The sequence below is a fragment of the Danio rerio genome, chromosome 4, assembly GCF_049306965.1.
Source record: "Danio rerio strain Tuebingen ecotype United States chromosome 4, GRCz12tu, whole genome shotgun sequence".
NCBI lineage: Eukaryota > Metazoa > Chordata > Actinopteri > Cypriniformes > Danionidae > Danio > Danio rerio.
In genome coordinates this window covers 64,597,486-64,616,019 of record NC_133179.1, presented here as the reverse complement: position 1 = coordinate 64,616,019, position 18,534 = coordinate 64,597,486, and the positions used below count along the sequence as shown (strand labels likewise).

At 38.5% G+C, this 18,534-nt stretch overlaps 1 protein-coding gene across 1 annotated transcript in view; it reads left to right on the top strand.

The window, feature by feature from the left end:
* si:ch211-226o13.1 overlaps positions 1-10,504 on the top strand; it is a 30,842-nt gene extending 20,338 nt beyond the window's left edge. The window contains exons 5-10 of the mRNA XM_068220049.2: positions 1,558-1,731; positions 1,832-2,005; positions 2,609-2,782; positions 7,541-7,714; positions 8,545-8,591; positions 8,900-10,504. Coding sequence (XP_068076150.1) covers positions 1,558-1,731; positions 1,832-2,005; positions 2,609-2,782; positions 7,541-7,714; positions 8,545-8,591; positions 8,900-9,432 — 1,276 coding nt within the window. The 3' untranslated portion in view covers positions 9,433-10,504. The remainder of the gene's footprint in view (positions 1-1,557; positions 1,732-1,831; positions 2,006-2,608; positions 2,783-7,540; positions 7,715-8,544; positions 8,592-8,899) is intronic.
* Positions 10,505-18,534: the final 8,030 nt, after the last annotated feature.

The window sequence follows — 18,534 nt, the reverse complement described above, 5'->3', positions numbered from 1 at the left end:
CATGACATCAACTACGTGTGTTTCAGGTTTTATTGACACCCCTATGAAGATTTCTTAACAAATTAAGTTAAAAATATATTTTATTAAATATAAAAATATATGATTATAAAACATTTTATTTCCTGTCAACTCGTTTATGCAGAAATGTTAAAAGTGACATTGATGTACCTGCTTCTTCTGGGAAACGTCTACTTAAAGCGTACCTCACTTATTTTAGGAATGTCCTCTTGTTCAATCTTTTTGGATTAAAGTGCTTTTGTGAAAATGATTTTATTATCCAAAATAATCTTAATTATTGTTTCAGACTTAATCAAAACATCCTGTTTTGGGTTTTAAATAATATATAATGGAAAGTTTTATGTCGATAAATATAAATAAATGTAAACCCTTTTGTAGCATATTCAAAAAAAAAAAAAAACGAACAGTATTGACATACAATTTAACATCTAGTTGTATAAAGACTGATATTTCAACTTCAAGAATTTGTGCTTATTGCTTCGTGTTTAGGCGATGCAGTGGCGCAGTAGGTAGTACTGTTGTCTTACAGCAAGAAGGTTGCTGGTTTCGAGCCTCGGGCTGGGTCAGTTGGCATTTCTGTGTGGAGTTTGCATGTTCTACCTGCATTCACGTGGGTTTCCTCCGGGTGTTTCGGTTTCTCCCACAGTCCAAAGACATGCGGTACAGGTGAATGGATAGGCTAAACTGTCCGTAGGGAATGAGTGTGTATGGATGTCTCCCAGAGATGGGTTGCAGCTGGAAGGGCATCTGTTGCATAAAACGTGCTAGATTAGTTGACGGTTCATTCTGCTGTGGTGCGACCCCAGATTAATAAAGTGACTAAGCCAAAAAGAAAATGAACTAATACATGTTTTGTGTTTGGCCTGTATGTGGATATTGATCTCCTTTTTTTGTGCTCTTTCATTTCCTCTTTTTTTTTATCATGCGTTTGTTATATGGGCTACTTAAATTTAATTCTTAATTCCCTTCTTGTTTAAAAATGAACTATAGTTTGTTGGGACTGTATTCTGTTTAATTTGTACTGTAAATATTTAGTTGTTATTGCTGTAAGTAAATAAGTAAATAAATAAATAATCAGGCCATGTGATTGGTCATCATGACTGTAGCAACTTTGAGCCCCTAAATGTCTGGCTTGACGGCTCGGTTTTCAACTGCTCTCCAGCCTGCACTCGGCTAATCTCCTTGATTGCTGCAGCAGTGCTTTATGTCGAACGCACCTAAACTTTCTGAATGAAATACCTACTATAACTATATCCAATTAGCTCACAGTAGAAAAACAAGCCCCGCCCATTGGTCATGCCCACTTTTTTCACTTACACACTAAGCAGAGTTCCCTCTATCAAAATCACCGATATCATGTCTTTATTTGGACTCAGAAAGTGAAAGCCAGAGCCCTGTGTTCAGTCTTTCCAGTGCTCCTATGTGTGTTGTTATGACCATTAAAGACATTCAGAGAAGTAATCACTCCTCATAGGCACTTCAATAATTACATGCACACTCACACAAAATTAAACAATGAACTTTTTGTCCTCTACACAGACTACAGTGCTGTAATCTCACTGCTCAGTCTTGTGAGAGTTTGACTTCAGCTCTACAATCCTCAAACTGTGTGCTGAGAGAGCTGGACCTGAGTAACAATGACCTGCAGGATTCAGGAGTGAAGCTTCTCTCTGATGGACTGAAGAGTCCAAACTGTAAACTGGAGACACTGAGGTCTGAGTTCAAACACTTGATTGATTGATTGATTGTAATTATTTATCACATTAAACAAATTACTAAAAAATTAAACTAATTTTTATTTATTTATTTTCAGACTGGTCATGTGTAATCTCACTGTTCAGTGCTGTGAGAGTTTGTCTTTAGCTCTACAATCCTCAAACTGTGTGCTGAGAGAGCTGGACCTGAGTAACAATGGCCTACAGGATTCAGGAGTGAAGCTTCTCTCTGATGGACTGAAGAGTCAACACTGTAAACTGGACACACTGAGGTAAATGATTTTACACTCAACAACAACAAAAAGTGTTTTGATTTAGATGGAAATGTCCAGATATATTTAAGAGCATTAGTGGATAAACTGCAAAATGCTGCTTCTCAAATTAAAGTTTTTCTAATACAGTTCAGGAAATCAGTTTATGTTAAAGATAATTTTAATTAATTACATCTGAAATCTTTATTTATATTTTATTTGATCAAACTTATAGTTTATCTTTGGATTGGTTTATTGGAAAGATATATTTAGGATTTTGTCAGATGTGTTGGTCGTTCTGACCAAAAAACAGAAACAACAGAAGCAATGTGTATAATGTCGGAGGAGGTGTCTGGACCCTGCAGCAGGTTTGACAGGCTCTGAACAAGTCTCATGGTCCTCATGTCTAAGCTGACATTTAGCAGTTTTCTTAATATTTCAAAATATTCAAGAATATATTAGATGACATTTAATATTCAGTTTTATTAAATAACAATATCAGTCATTCTAAATAACACAAATCAAATAGTTTTGTCATATTATTAACCCTTATAGTTTGTTTTTTTACATCAGATGAATGACTAAATTCACACTGTTAATGTAATCTGTGTTCTTCTTTCTCAGACTAGTCATGTGTAATCTCACTGTTCAGTCCAGTGAGAGTTTGTCTTCAGCTCTACAATCCTCAAACTGTGTGCTAAGAGAGCTGGACCTGAGTACCAATGACCTGCAGGATTCAGGAGTGAAACTTCTCTCCGATGGACTGAAGAGTCAACACTGTAAACTGGAGACACTGAGGTAAATTATATTACACTACACAGATACAGTTTCATATTGGGTTACCAAATGTGGAGCCCCATTCAGTGGATTGGCAGAAAACGAAACAAAACACTTACAGGGATGTGATTTCAATTGTAACTATACTAATGTAGGTTTATAAAAATATATTTAAAAGCATTACTGAGTAAACTGCAAAATGTTGCACTTTTCAGAGCGTCTCTTTTTCCAATATGCCCAAATATGACTTAATGTTAAAGGAATCCGTTTATTTTGAGGATTATTTATTCATATTTTATATTTTTATATTATTATATTTATATTTTTGTGCCCTGGTAAAGTTTAGACATGCTCTGCTTTTTGTTCAGTTTGCAGTTTCTTGTAAAAACACACACACACACATATATATATATATATATATATATATATATATATATATATATATATATTAGCGCTGTCAAAATTAGTGCGTTAACGAATGCGATTAATTTTAAATAATTAACGCGTTAATTATTCAGTGTACCCCACAGATTTTCTGTTGGATTCAAGTCTGGGCTTTGTGCAGGCCAGTCAAGGACTTTCACTTTGTTCTGTTGGAGGTAGTTCTTTATCAGAAGTGAGGTATGATTTGAATCATTATCATGCTGGAATACAAAACGTCGCCCCAGACCAAGTTTTTTTGCAGACTGTTTAAGGTTATTTTTCAAAATCTTCTGGTAGTCTTCCTTTTTTTATGTTTCCTTCAACCCAGTTCCAAATGCCCTGAAACATCCCCATAGCATTATACTCCCATTGCCATGTTTCACTGTGGGAACGGTGTTCTTTGGATTAAATGCCTCTCCCTTCTTTCTCCAAACATCTCTATGGCCAAAGAGCTTTAGTTTTGTCTCATCTGACCAAAGGATACGTTTTCAGTATTTATTATTTTTCTCTAGATTGTCCCTGGCAAACTTCAGTCTAGCTTGGAGGTGTCTCTTTTTTAAAAGTGAAGTCTTTTTTTGTCGACAACCTTTCAGTTCACTCCTGTGCATGGCTCTACTGACTGTCTTTGCTGAGACATTAATTCCAGACTTTGCTAAGTCATTCACTAGTGTCTTGGCAGTTGTTCTTGGGTCTTTAGAAACCTCTCTTACTAATTTTCTTTTTAAAGTTTTGGAAATCTTTCGCTTTCTACCTCTGCCAGTCATGTTCTCCACAGTGTGGATCTCATTAAACTTCTTGATAATACTTCTCACGGCACTTCTTGACACTTAAAAACGCTTTGATAAACATGTATATCCTTCTCCTTCTTTGTGAGCCTCAACAATTCTTTTTCTCAAGTCTAAACTTATTTCTTTTGTCTTTGTCATGATGACAGAATGCATTATCATACTATTTGTTTTTCAAGACACCAGTTTTTAGCTTTAAGTGCAATTTAAAGGCTTAATTAGGTTAATTACCTTAACTAGGCAAGTTAGGGTAATTAGGCAAGTCATAGGACAACAGTAGTTTTTTTCCTGGAGCCAATCAAACAAATAATTACTTAAGAGGGCTAATAATATTGACCTTAGCAGTTTTTACTTAAAAAAAATATATATTATATTATTTCACCCAAACTAAAAGAAAAAAAAAAAAAAAACTTTCCAGAAGAAAAATACAGAAGGAAATGCCGTGAAAACAATTTTCTTGCTCTGTTTAACAGCACTTGTGAAATATTTGTAAAAGAAAACAAATTTCATAGGAGGGCTAATAATTTTGTTTTCGCGATTGTCTTAGAACTTCCGTTTCAGTCGCCTATAGGAGAAATGACAAGGAATAATAAATGGCAAAAAACGGTCAAACTACTTGCTCTACAAACAAATGTTTGCATGATTATACAGACCAAGTACAATAATATAACAAGGAAATATCAGTTTGCAACATCAAACAGCGAAACGAGCAGTTTTTAATGTCTAAAAATGAATGGAAGTAAATGAGACCGGAAGTCTCGTGCCAAAAAGATTCAAATGGCTGCGCCCACTCGTCTGCAGAGAACAAGGTCAATAAATATATATATATATATATATATATATATATATATATATATATATATATGTGTGTGTGTGTGTGCGCGCATGTGTGTTATTACAAGAAACTGCAAACTGAACAAAAAGCAGAGCATGTCCAAACTTTACCACTTGTGTGTGTATATATGTGTTTGTGTGTGTGTGTGTGTATATAACACATATATATAGAATTATTTGCCCCCTTTAGATTTTTTTTTCTTTTTTAAATATTTCCCAAATGATGTTTGACAGAGCAAGGAAATTTTCACAGTATGTCTGATAATATTTTTTCTTCTAGAAAAGGTCTTATTTCTTTTATTTCGGCTAGAATAAAAGCAGTTTAAATTTTTTTTAACTATTTTTGGGACAAAATTATTAGCCACTTTAAGCAATTTTTTTTCGATAGTGTACAGAACAAACCATCATTATACAATAACTCGCCTAATTACCCTTACCTGCCTAGTTCACCTTATTAACCTAGTTAAGCCTTTAAATGTCACTTTTAGCTGTGTAGAAGTGTCTTGAACAATATCAAGCAAAATATTATTTAAGATAAATAAATAAATCAGTTATTAGAAATAGGTTTTTAAAACTATTACGCTTAGAAATGTGCTGAAACAATCTTCCCTCCATTAAACAGAAATAAGGAAAAAAATTAACAGGGGCGCTAATAATTCTGACTTCAACTGTATTTATATATATATATATATATTCATTTCATTCATTCATCTTCTGCCGCTTTTCCGGGGCCGGGTCGCGGGAGCAGAGAACCCCAGACTTTCCTATCCCCAGACACTTCCTCTAGCTCCTCCGGGGGGATCCCGAGGCGTTCCCAGGCCAGCCGAGAGACATAGTCCCTCTAGCGTGTCCTGGGTCTTCCCCAAGGCCGCCTCCCGGTGGGACATGCCTGGAACACCTCCCTAGGTTGGCGTCCAGGAGGCATCCGAAACAGATGCCCGAGCCACCTCAGCTGACTTCTCTCGATGTGGAGGAGCAGCGACTCTACTCCGAACTCCTCCCTGGTGTCAGAGCTCCTCACCCTATCCATAAGAGTGCGCCCTGCCATCCTTCGAAGGTAACTCATTTTGGCCGCTTGTATCCGAGATCTTGTTCTTTCGGTCATGATCCAAAGCTCATGACCATTGGTGAGAGTAGGAACGTAGATTGACCGGTAAATCGAGAGCTTTGCCTTTCGGCTCAGCTCCTTCTTCACCACAACGGACCGGTACATCGACCGCATTACTGCTGCCGCTGCACCAATCTGCCTTGCAATCTCTCGTTCTATCCTTCCCTCACTCGTGAACAAAACCCTGAGATACTTAAACTCCTCCACCTGGGGTAAGGACTTTCCTCCAACCTGGAGATGGCAAACCACCTTTTTCCGGTGGAGCACCATGGCCTCGGACTTGGAGGTGCTGATTCTCATCCCAGCCGCGTCACACTCGGCAGCAAACCGCCCCAGTGGGAGGGAAGGAGCTTGTGCGGGAGGTGGAACGATACCGACTACAGATAGTTGGGCTCACCTCTACGCACAGCTTGGGCTCTGGAACTCAACTTCTTGAGAAGGGCTGGACTTTCTTCTATATATATATATATAAATTTTACATCGAACGGCCAAAATTACAAGTTCCCGTTCTTTAAATGTAAATCGTGAAAATAATCGTGATTACATTTTTAAAAGTGCGATTAATTAGTTTTTTTTTTTTAATTGATTGACAGCACTAATATATATATATATATATATATATATATATATATATGTGTAATATATATGTGTGTGTGTGTGTGTGTGTGTGTGTGTGTGTGTGTATATATATATATATATATGTGTAATATATATGTGTGTGTGTGTGTGTGTGTGTGTGTGTGTGTGTGTATATATATATATATATATATATATATATATATATATATATATATATATATATGTATATGTGTGTGTAGGCGCTGTTTGCATTTAATTCAAAGGTCAAGCTCAATGCCTACACTTTGCGTTTACATAGTAGCCTGAGTTTGCTGTTATATCAACTCAAATGGTTGTAATGATGTTCATAAAGGTGAGGTTTTATAAAATGAAGATTTAGTTGCGCCAGCTCTGGGCCCCAATGCACATACTCACAGGCCAATTCTGGCTCGCTAATGACCACCGCATCTGGCCCGATTGACTCGGGCAGCAAAGTAGACAGCTGACAGAGTCGGGCCGAGAGGTAAGTCTTCGGCAGGCGAGAATCTAGCCGGAACTGGCCCGAGTGTATTTATACAGAATAAACTGTGTTCCACCAGATCCTGTATGTCAAAAACTATAGTTTACTGCTGAACTCGTTATATCATTGTAAAATAACACATAAATGGAATAATAACACTTCAGTCTCCTTCGGAAGCTCGAACAGTCTGCTTTGAGAAACTGTCAATCACAGCTGTCAATCACGATGAAATGCCCAGCATTAAATTACTGCTAAAAACAAACTCTTTACAAAATTAAAGATCTGCACCTATATCAGCACGATAATTATTGCTTTAATTGACCAAAACCATCTTTCGGGACTACTCTGGATTATTTGGGCTTCAGTCTCATTCATTAACACGGAAGAGGCAGCCAGCCCACAGGGTGGGATCTAACAGGGCCGGGATCTTTACTCAAACGCAGGCTTGTGGTACTTTTGCATTTAACACACAAGATAATGTGTGTGTGCAGGCTGGCAATGGCGTGATGTGTGATTGTCCTGTGTGATGTGGACTATTGCTGTGTTTGTAGATTGTCTGGCTGTATGGTGACAGAGGAAGGCTGTGGTTTTCTGTCTTCAGCTCTGACTTCAAACCCCTCACACCTGAGAGAGCTGGATCTGAGCTACAATCATCCAGGAGATTCAGGAGTCAAGCTGCTCTCTGAACAACTGGAGGATCCAAACTACACACTGGACAAACTCAAGTATGTGGAGCAGCACTGGCCTTGTGCTTTTACACTAAATGGCTTTAAAAAGACACTAGAAAGCTCTTTTGTGATCAGCTTCAGTTTTCTGTGAGGGTTATGGGGTGAGGACAGACAGAAGAAACAGCTTGTAGAGTATTCCAGTCATGTCTATGAAGAGCAAATCATTGAGTGTGAAATGAATCTCCTCTGTAAATGTTGGAGTGTATTGGCTCAGTTACAGTGACATTAAGCGGGACACACTGTACAGTTTCAGCATTTGAGCTGAGCAGAGAAACTTCTTCCTCCATTTCTGTTGAAGAATCCTACAATATCAGGTCAGGAATAGGGTTGGGGATTGAAGATGGATTCAGATTCTGGAATCAGACACTTGGATTAATGTTCAGACTCTTGTTCTAAAATCAACATCTGGATTCCTCTTCTCTGTGCACACATGTGTATTTTTCACTTGCTAATCTGTCAGGAACTTGGGCGCTGGCGAGCAGCTTTAATAATCTGAACATAGTTTAGAGATGGACTGCAACATGTGCTCAAAGGCTGCATGTGCTGAAGAACGATGGCAAAGCTAAGTGTGATCACTGTAATAAATGAATGTTGCAGCAGGGTGTCTCCATCAACATGAGCAGTATCTGCGCTCGCTTCACCAACAGCAGAGGAAAAGAACGCACTGTGTTACATTCATTGTGCATCCCGGCTCAACCAACAAGTGTTTTTGTGTGTTTGAGCTGAAGAGTTTGGAGCGTGTAGCTGAGCAGCTCAGTGCTAGCTTTAGCTTATTAGCTGAGGGGGAAACTAAACAGCTCATTCTCTCCATCTGTGTGTGTTTACAGTCTGGATCATGGAGGACACACGAGGATTACAGCAGGACTGCACAAATGTAGGACTACACACACACATACACACACACAAACACACACTCTCTCTCAATCACACACACACTCTCTCTCTCACACACACACTCTCTCTCTTTCTCCTACACACACACACACACACACACACTCTGTCTCTCTCAATCTCTCACACACACACACACACACACTTTCTTTCTCCCACACACAAACACACATACACTGTCTTTCTGTCTCTCTCTCTCACACACACACACACACACACACACACACACACACACACACACACACACACACACACAGCTGTGGTTATACATGTGTGTGTTCTTGTGTTCAGATGCCTGTTTCCTCACTCTGGATCCAAACACAACATATGCTTTTCTCATTCTGTCTGAGGAGAACAGAGAGGTGAAGCGTGTGAGAGAGTATCAGCAGTATCCTGATCATCCAGACAGATTTGATGGTATTTATCCTCAGGTGTTGTGCAGAGAGAGTGTGTGTGGACGCTGTTACTGGGAGATTGACTGGAGTGGAGATGGTTGTAGTGTGTGTACAGCAGTGTCATATAAGAGCATCAGGAGGAAGGGAAGAGGTGCTGAGTGTTTGTTCGGACGTAATGCTCAGTCCTGGAGTTTGTGCTGTTCTTCCTCCAGTTTCATATTCAGACACAATTACACACGCACTGAGCTCCCAGTGAAGCCTCTCAGCAGGAGAATAGGAGTGTTTGTGGATCACAGTGCAGGAACTCTGATCTTCTACAACATCTATAGAGACACAATGAGCCTCATCCACTCAGTCCAGACCACATTCACTGAGCCGCTCTATCCTGGGTTTACTGTTTGGTGTCAATCATCAGTCAAACTGTGCTGAAGACTGAGAAGGAGCAGTCAGTAGCAGTGTGTGTGTGTGTGTGTGTGTGTGTGTGTGAGAGTGTGTGTGTGTGAGAGAGAGAGAGAGAGAGAGAGAGAGAGAGTGTTTGTTTGTGTATGTGTGAAAGAGCATGTGTGTGCGAGAGTGTGTGTGTGTGTTTGAGTGTGTGCATGAGTGTATGTTTGTCTGTGTGGGATTTGTTTTTCTACAAAAATAGTTTCTTACATCATTTTTTTTTGACACATTGTAACTCCACATCAGATGTAACAGCAGCTCTCCTACCTCCACACTGCAGACAGCGTCCTTATAACAGCACTGTTGTTTAAAGGTTTCAGCATCATTTATGGCCTTGTAATACTTTAAATCTATTTTAATTCTGGACCTCACGAACGCTTTAAAACTCTCAATCTCTTGACCATGTACATCAGGGGTGTCAAACTCAATTCCTGGAGGGCCGAAGCCCTGTACAGTTTAGTTCCAACCCTGCTCCAACACACTTACCTGTAGGTTTCAAACAAGCCTGAAGGACTCAATTAGCTTGATCAGGTGTGTTTAATTAGGGTTGAAACTAAACTGTGCAGAGCTGCGGCCCTTTTGGAACTGAGTTTGACACCTGTGATGTACATCATCTATTTAGTTTCTTCTTGTGATAAGTAGAGCAAGTTTTGCTTGAGCAACTAAACAGTGAATGAACTGCTATTTCAGTTTGTGTTTCTGACTATAGCCAGCTCCAGAAGAAACTTACATTGAGTCAAATTCTCTCCACATTTCAGGAAAACTCTGCTCAACATATCAAACTATTGTGTTAAACGTGTACAGTCTCTCTATGTCCACAGAAGAGACACTCGTCATGGACACTAGAGTGAACAACACGTATGAAATCATTCACTGCCACAATCCCCTGCAGAATCCTCCATTGTAAATCCCCAACACATTTTGTCAAAGTTGGTTTATACAAAACTCTCCACACTGGTTTTCCCCCTAAAGTATCATGAAATGTCCGTTATTTCTGTTAATCTGCCTTTGTCACCTCTCTGATCCGTAATAATAATAATAATAATCATAATATTAGACATTTGTTTGGACATGATGTGCTCTCTTCAACAAGCAGCTTTTCTCTTCATTCTGCAGGCTGTTCGCTCTGGCAGTTGGTCAGATATTTGTAAGCAAGCCTATAATATAAAGCAGAGTTATTCTGCAGTCAGGTGATGTGCTCCATCAGGCACAACAATCTTGATAGTATCTTGTAGTGTGCTGTGCCGCAGTTTGCATATCTTGTAGTAACATATTTTTAAAAGTGTACTGTTTATATTTTTAAATATAGCCTACATAATAAGGCACAATTTAAACTTTCAAAACATCATGTTTTTCCCACCTCGGGCATTAAAGCCTTTATATTATTTTCTCTTTTATTCTTAATTGGGCAGCCATTATTCTCAACCCTGTAATAGACTAAACTGAGTTGGTAATAATAGTATTCTACAAAGCTTTTGCTCTAAAACCAACATTTCCCTGTTGCTCACATGTCCCTCAAATCAGTTTAATGGCTAAAATATCACATTTTTAATGAGTTTTAGATTCATATGTGATTTAAGTTACAATTATACATACTTGTCCATTCTGTGGTCTCTTAATTTTTTAAAAAGTTTTACATTTAGGTGTCTTACCCCACCCACATAATTACAATGTTAGGCCTTAACATGCTGGTTGGTTCTCAGCAATATTTTTTTCTATATTTAATTGTTTTCCTTTAAAAATATGAATCTCACAGGGTGGAGAATACAGTGACCGGTTTAAGACCATAGCAGGGTTAAGAGGACACTTAAATTTCAGTTTTAATTTGTTTTAGTTCATTTGAAATTACATCTAACACTTACTTAAAATGTATTTTAGTAAAACATTTAGCAAAGGCATTAATGAGATAAAGGCAAACCGGAATGAAATGAAACTTCATTAAACCAAACCACAGTCAGAATTCAAAAAATTGAAGTGCTGCAGGTAACTGGACTGTTAGTAACCTTTAAAAATGCTGATAAAGGCCTGTGTTACCCAATCTATTGCTGAACAGAACCTACAGTAAACAGAAGCAACAGGTAAAGTCTTGTCTAAAACTTTATTTCCTGGAACATAAATAAAAACTGCAGCAGAAAAGTTCTTAATGAAATTGTTAATGAAAATACTTAATAATATTAATAAAAAAAATAAAATTATATAGCCAGATAGGCTGGTCTGCTTATTTCAGAAACTGCTGATCTATTGGGATTTTCACACACAACAATCTCTAGGAGAGAAAATTATATAGTGAGCAACAGTAACTAAAATAACCACTCGTTACAACCGAGGACTGCAGAGGAGCATCTCTGAACACACAAAACTTCCAACCCTGAGGTGGATGGGCAGCAGGAGGGGATTCAATCAGGGATTCCAAAACCTTTTGTTAGCCTAACCCTCTGTATCTATAATATTAATATGAGTTATGCCCTCAATGACCCCCTCTCTAAAGTTGGGTAATTGTCACATGACATAGAGATAAACAAATGAACTAATACATAATTTAAGTATTTTTTTGTTCTGATTTTATTAGCTTTACATAAACTCATGATGAAACTCGTGACACTCAATATAAAATCTGCTGCTGGTACGGGTGCCGTGTCTGACATTAAATAGTGTCAAAGTTTAAGTAAAGCACAGCTTCAAATATTCTATCAGTAACAATTTTTTTTAAAAATGTTTTTTAATGAATATTCTTGATTAATTAAGTGAATATACCCAAAGCAATGACATGTGTGATGGGGTTGAGTTTTTAAAGTAGAATGTCCTCTGCTCCTTGTGTGGTTTAAAAGAGAATGCCCACATGGCAGCAATTAAACAAGAATATGTTATATTGTTTGGAAATAAAAAAAAACAATCATATTCCATCTTAGTTTTACGTTACGGGGTTGAATTGTTAAGCTTGACCGCATCCTTCCTAACTATAATAAAATCAAAAAATGTAAATAAATAAAAATATAGCTTCTTTTGCACCATCCTGAGAAAGAGAGCTGAATGATGTCACTTTCCGTCTGGATGTCATATAAGAGTAGACTCTGAATTGCTGTAGGTGGAGAATTGCTGGTGTGACAGGGTTGAGTTTATATTGAGGGACATAACTTTGTAGCCTGTTTTTTATTAAAAAATCTTATTTTTTATTTATCACAAGTAAATAACACAAATAAATAGTTGTAATACTAAAAAAAAAATTAAACACTGTGTCTACATGCAATTTCAAAGAAGTGCCTCGGGGGCATGACAAATAGCTTGGTTTGTGACAGACATATTATATTTTTTATGCTAAAGCTGCATTTAATGTATTTTTATATTCATTATAATGTACAAAGTAGATCAATGAAAAATGCTTTTAACATGTAATTTAAGTCGACAACCACTATAAAAAAATATGGGGGACTGAAATATTACAGAACGCCAGGAATGACTTAATTATATCTAAGATAATTTTGTAAAACAATATGTTTTGTTAAATGTATAATGTATAAATAGTTCCATCACATCAGCTGAGGCAAAAAGCAATAATGCAGCCATTTCTTCTTGTAGTGTTGATGTGGCTGTTTTGAAAGAATTTGTGTGAAAGGCATCAGGAACTTCTGGGAACTGCACAACTCTGTGTAATGTTTTCACACTTCCATGTGTCGATTTTATTTCTCAATCATTTTTACATTCATTAATTTTATCAGCCTTCATTGTGATCATTTTCTCTTTATTGGTTATACCTCACAATCACAAACAGTCACAACTGGTTCCATTCTTTTGAATTGTGTGGGTTATTGAGCCAGGCTTCCATTCGATTCCTGATTTTGCTCCGCAAGCAAAGGGCAGGAGTGGGCGTGTCCAGCAGGGGAGAAGGAGGGCAGTGAACAACTGTTGTCATTTAGCTCACAGAATGAAACGCGTGATTTTATAGTTTATAAAGTTAAAATGCAAAGAAATAAACAGTAATGTAATGCCCGGCTACATTTGTTATTCGTAATTTCATATACACAAAACCACAATTTATATCATTATAAAGATAATCATGTTCATATAAACTCTATAATTGAAGACTTTTCCCTTAATCCCCTTGTCTGAACCATAGGTCTGAATGCAGGCTCAGTGCAGCAGGCCTCTTGCCCTGTCTATTTCAACCATTAGCCCTGTTGGTAATCTAGAGGATTTAGGCGAACACAACAGCACGGCGATGTGTCTAAATGTGAACAAACTCCTGATAAAAGACAATGTCCGCCATTCTCCAATTCTCGTACTGCTCTTCCGTCAAAAATGCTTGCTGCACACACAGCTTTGCTGTATTGGCCCTGACAGGATCTTAGGGAAAAACATGCAACAAACACTGTGGATCATGATAACAAACACATACGAGCCTTCATAAACGGTGTGATGGTTGATGGGTCAGATGACATTAATCATGTGAGACACAAAAAATCACTGATGTATTCTGATATTCCTATGCGTAAAAGTACAACTCTTAACGATGAAATGAAACGTAAGAGAAAGGAAAGGCGACTCCGACAGAGGGCGCGCCGAGCCAACAAATCAGCTGGACGAACTCTCTGTGAACCCCTTGCTACTTCAGATGACCCTCTTGCTAGTAGTCGAACTCTGAATGAACTACCAACTTGTACTTTTGCTGAACTTTCTACCGAGTTCACGCACCTGAATTTAAGTGCATAACTATATAGCACATTATAAATCAAGGCTTATATTAAAATGCCTAAATGTTGATTTATATGATACAATGTACTCTTGATGACTATATATCTGTCTTTTTACTGTTCAAGTGATTTAGCATGCTTCTTGAATGTATGATTCACCTGTGCACCTGTGTTTAGGGTTGATTTATGAATACTGTCACTGAGACACTGAGTATAAAAGCTGACATGTACTCTTCAGCTTTGCGCTTCCTGACTTCTGTTCATTGAGGTTGGTTGCCCTTTGTCCGCCAACTGGAGACAAAGTAAGGATTTTGTTTTCTGTTTGTCTTTTGTTTATTCTACTTTTTCACTGGATTTTGTTTTATTAATAAAAGTGTATTTTATTACTTTTCTTCACTGGAGTGGACATTGAATTCATTTTCCAGAACCCATCAAAGTTACCCTGTGTGGTAAAGTATGATCTAATTTATTCTTTTGCAAAATACATTCTTTAAAGACGATCCTTTAACTAAACTCTTGCTAAGAAATATAGCTAAGGGAGGATCCTGATCTTAACTTTGTTTAATTAGGGTGATTAAACAAAGGGAAATCAGCACAATGTACATCAATATTTCTCACATATTATTGTAGCTCAGTTTGAGCTGAATACTAATAAAACACATGTTGGCTAGTACTGTGTAAAAAGTAGCTGAAATAAGCACAGATGTCAGGGCATGTCAAAACATCTCAGGGGTCCCAAAATCAACTCAGACCCCTGAGGGTTAACTACAGGTATAGTATGAGCAGTGTGAAACATAATTACTGATAAACCATACTTCCTGTTATTTGGGGTTTAGTATCATCCAGGGTTAACATGTTCAAGCATGAAAAGCTCTAATATGAAACTGTCTGACTGTAGATATTGTAGAGTGGAGAATCATTTACCTCTGTGTCTCCAGTTTACAGTTTACAGTCTTCAGTCCATCAGAGAGAAGCTTCACTCCTGAATCCTGCAGGTCATTGTTACTCAGGTCCAGCTCTCTCAGGACACAGTTTGAGGACTGTAGAGCTGAAGACAAACTCTCACAACACTGAACAGTGAGAATACATGTGGCCAATCTGAGAACGTAGAACACACATTACTAAAAACCACACTGTTAATGTGATCTGTCTGATGTAACAAAGCAAAAAATCAATCAATCAATCAATCAATCAATCAATCAGGTGTTTAAACTCAGACCTCAGTGTCTCCAGTTTACAGTGTTGACTCTTCAGTCCATCAGAGAGCTTCTTCACTCCTGAATCCTGCAGGTCATTGTTACTCAGGTCCAGCTCTCTCAGCACATAGTTTGAGGATTGTAGAGCTGAAGACAAACTCTTACAAGAATCGGCAGTGAGTTTACATGTCATCAGTCTGAGAAAGAGCACAAATTACAAAAAACACACTGTTAATGTGATTTGTCTGATGTAACAAAACAAAAATCAATCAATCAGGTGTTTAAACTCAGACCTCAGTGTCTCCAGTTTACAGTGTTGACTCTTCAGTCCATCAGAGAGCTTCTTCACTCCTGAATCCTGCAGGTCATTGTTAATCAGGGCCAGCTCTCTCAGGACACAGTTTGAGGATTGTAGAGCTGAAGACAAACTCTCACAGAACCGAACAGTGAGTTTACAGCGCTGTAGCCTGTATAGAGGATAAACACAATATGTATGTGTTGATCTGGTGTGTTTAATAGTCTGAAGCACGTCTGACTGTAGTGACTGGTTTACCTTCACTAGTTAGTGAGCACATCTGCTGATTTTAGCTTTAAATAGTATTTATGTCTAGAAAATACAAATGGCTTCCTTCAGATGTTCCAATAGTCCAACTCTTTATGTAACACCTAACACTTAAGACAGGAATTTTTAAAATTGTTTTATTTATTATTATTTAACAAACAAACTAATGACAATAATCTTCTGTAGCATCTTTAAAGTTGCATCTCAAAGCACTTTTCAGACTAAAATGAAACAGATGCATATGTGACAGAAATATAGAAGATATATAAATATATTCATTGTTGTTTGCTGTTTGTGTGTTTTTGTTTCTAAAGATTCCTCCATGTCAGTGATCAGGATTGCCTGCCCTGTAATCTTGCCTGCAGCTCCTCAGCCTTATCCAGCCATGTCCACCGATTCAGTTGTCTCTAGTACAGCAGTTTCAATCTTCTCCAGTACATCAGACACAGTTTCTAGCGCTAACGGTATGTTGTAGCGAGGACATAAACAAGGATGTAAACAACGGGAAATGCTGTTTGGCAATGCGAATGTGGCAGGAGGGAAGAGTAGGGATTAACAATTTATCCACAAAGCAAATCCGACTACGCCACCTGAGAGGTTTTCTCCCAGGAAATAGAAATTGGCTTAAACCTTACTCTTAGGCCACACAGGTTCAGTTCTCATATGGATAGGCAAGAGACGTGGGTATAGTATAAAAGTACAAAATTTATTTTCAGAATTTGTGGCAGATTAAAATGGTCACATTACATTCTCTTAACATTTTGCCAGCACCCCCCTCCAACACAACTGCAGTAAAATAAAACAAAAAAAGAAAACAAATTTATAGAAGACAACAACAACGTTATTACAAAGTAAATATGAAAATGAAATTAACCGGGGAAATAAATTGAATAAACTAACTTACAGGGCTGAGGTCACACATGGGGGGGGGGAAATCACCAGTGCTCCGTTGTGTTCAAAAAGCACACTTCCACACACACACCACACTAGATCCACACACTCCACACTTCCCAAACCGTCCACAGCAAAAATGTCAAGTGCAGTGACACCACCACCACCTCAAGATCCTGCACCCATGGGACCTCAGTTCCTGCAAGAAAAATCAAAATCAATATACGGGATAAATTATACAAGAGTAAAACAAACGACAAACCACACACAAGAAAAGAAAAACCAAATACAGCTTCTGTAGTTTCGCTATAGAAAAGCAAGATTCACACAGAACACAAAACTCACTCTTTTGCACGCCGAATCACACAACCAAACAGAACAAAAATCACAAATTATATAACAGTAGCAATAGGAGATAGTAGTAGCAGGTCGTAATAACAACAGCAGTAAATAGAGCAGGTAACAGTTAGTCGTAGCAGTTAGCAGTAACTGCAACAGTAGAGTAGCAGCAGGCAGATAGTAGTAGCGGATAGCAGTAGCAGCTAGTAGTAACTGCAGCAGTAAATGTAGCAGCAGCAGATAGTAGTAACGGGTAGCAGTAGCAGCTAGTAGTAACTGCAGCAGTGAATGTAGCAGCAGCAGATAGTAGTAGCGGGTAGCAGTAGCAGCTAGTAGTAACTGCAGCAGTGAATGTAGCAGCAGCAGATAGTAGTAGCGGGTAGCAGTAGCAGCTAGTAGTAACTGCAGCAGTAAATGTAGCAGCAGCAGATAGTAGAAGCAGGCAGCAGTAGTAAACAGTAGTAGTTCTTTCCACTAGAGATCTCAGGATAGCAGAATCTTTCAAACACAACCGGAGTAATGTTACAGATGCTAGATCTTTATTTATAATCGCCCAGGACAGAGAGGGAGAATCCTACAAGAGATATGCACATGCAAAAACGGTTACTGTTTGCAAAATCACACGCTAGCATTCCCCTTTAATCTCTACATAAGAAACTTACCAAGCCGGGAGTAGTACACTCATGTATTACGAATTAGTCATCTCCATTTATGCTACAAGCGAGCTGAATGGGTGGCAGTCATTAACTCCATGGCAACCAACAGGAAAACCAACGAAAAACCAGGCTAAAAATGAAACCACGATGATTAATCCAAACGTTAATCGAAAGAGAGAGAGAGAGAGACACACACACACAACCGCTAACATACCTGAAACAGATGTCAACAAACGCGGAACAAGAAAGGCGGGGCTGGAGGTGACACATCACCTAACACAGCCAACCGGCTCTAAAATAGGCAGCACTGGCCCCTGATTGGTTGTTATCAACATCAATCACTACCACTTATCCTATACACGGTCACAATCCACCCCAGGCTTCTGCACCGTCGCCCCGATGGTGAACTGAAAGAAAATGACAAGAAAAGATGTCTCCTAAACCCTTTACCTCCAAGGACGGAACCATACCTCAGCTGCACTTCCAACTATACTAGAAACTGTACCTACACCAAGTGACCGTGGCAGATGATGTACATTAGAATGCTGTCCGGCCGTACTCCTTCCAGTCCTACGCACGGCACTCTCACCCCTCACCACCGGGCCTAATGGAGGGTTCATTACAGGCGGTAATTCAGCTGCCATCTCTGTATTGCCTCCTTCTCCTTCAGAGCCACCGGCATCCTGAAGGACAGAAGGGGGACTACCTTGAGATGCTTGCCCACTACTAACCTGTGGCGTTTCAGGCACTAAAAC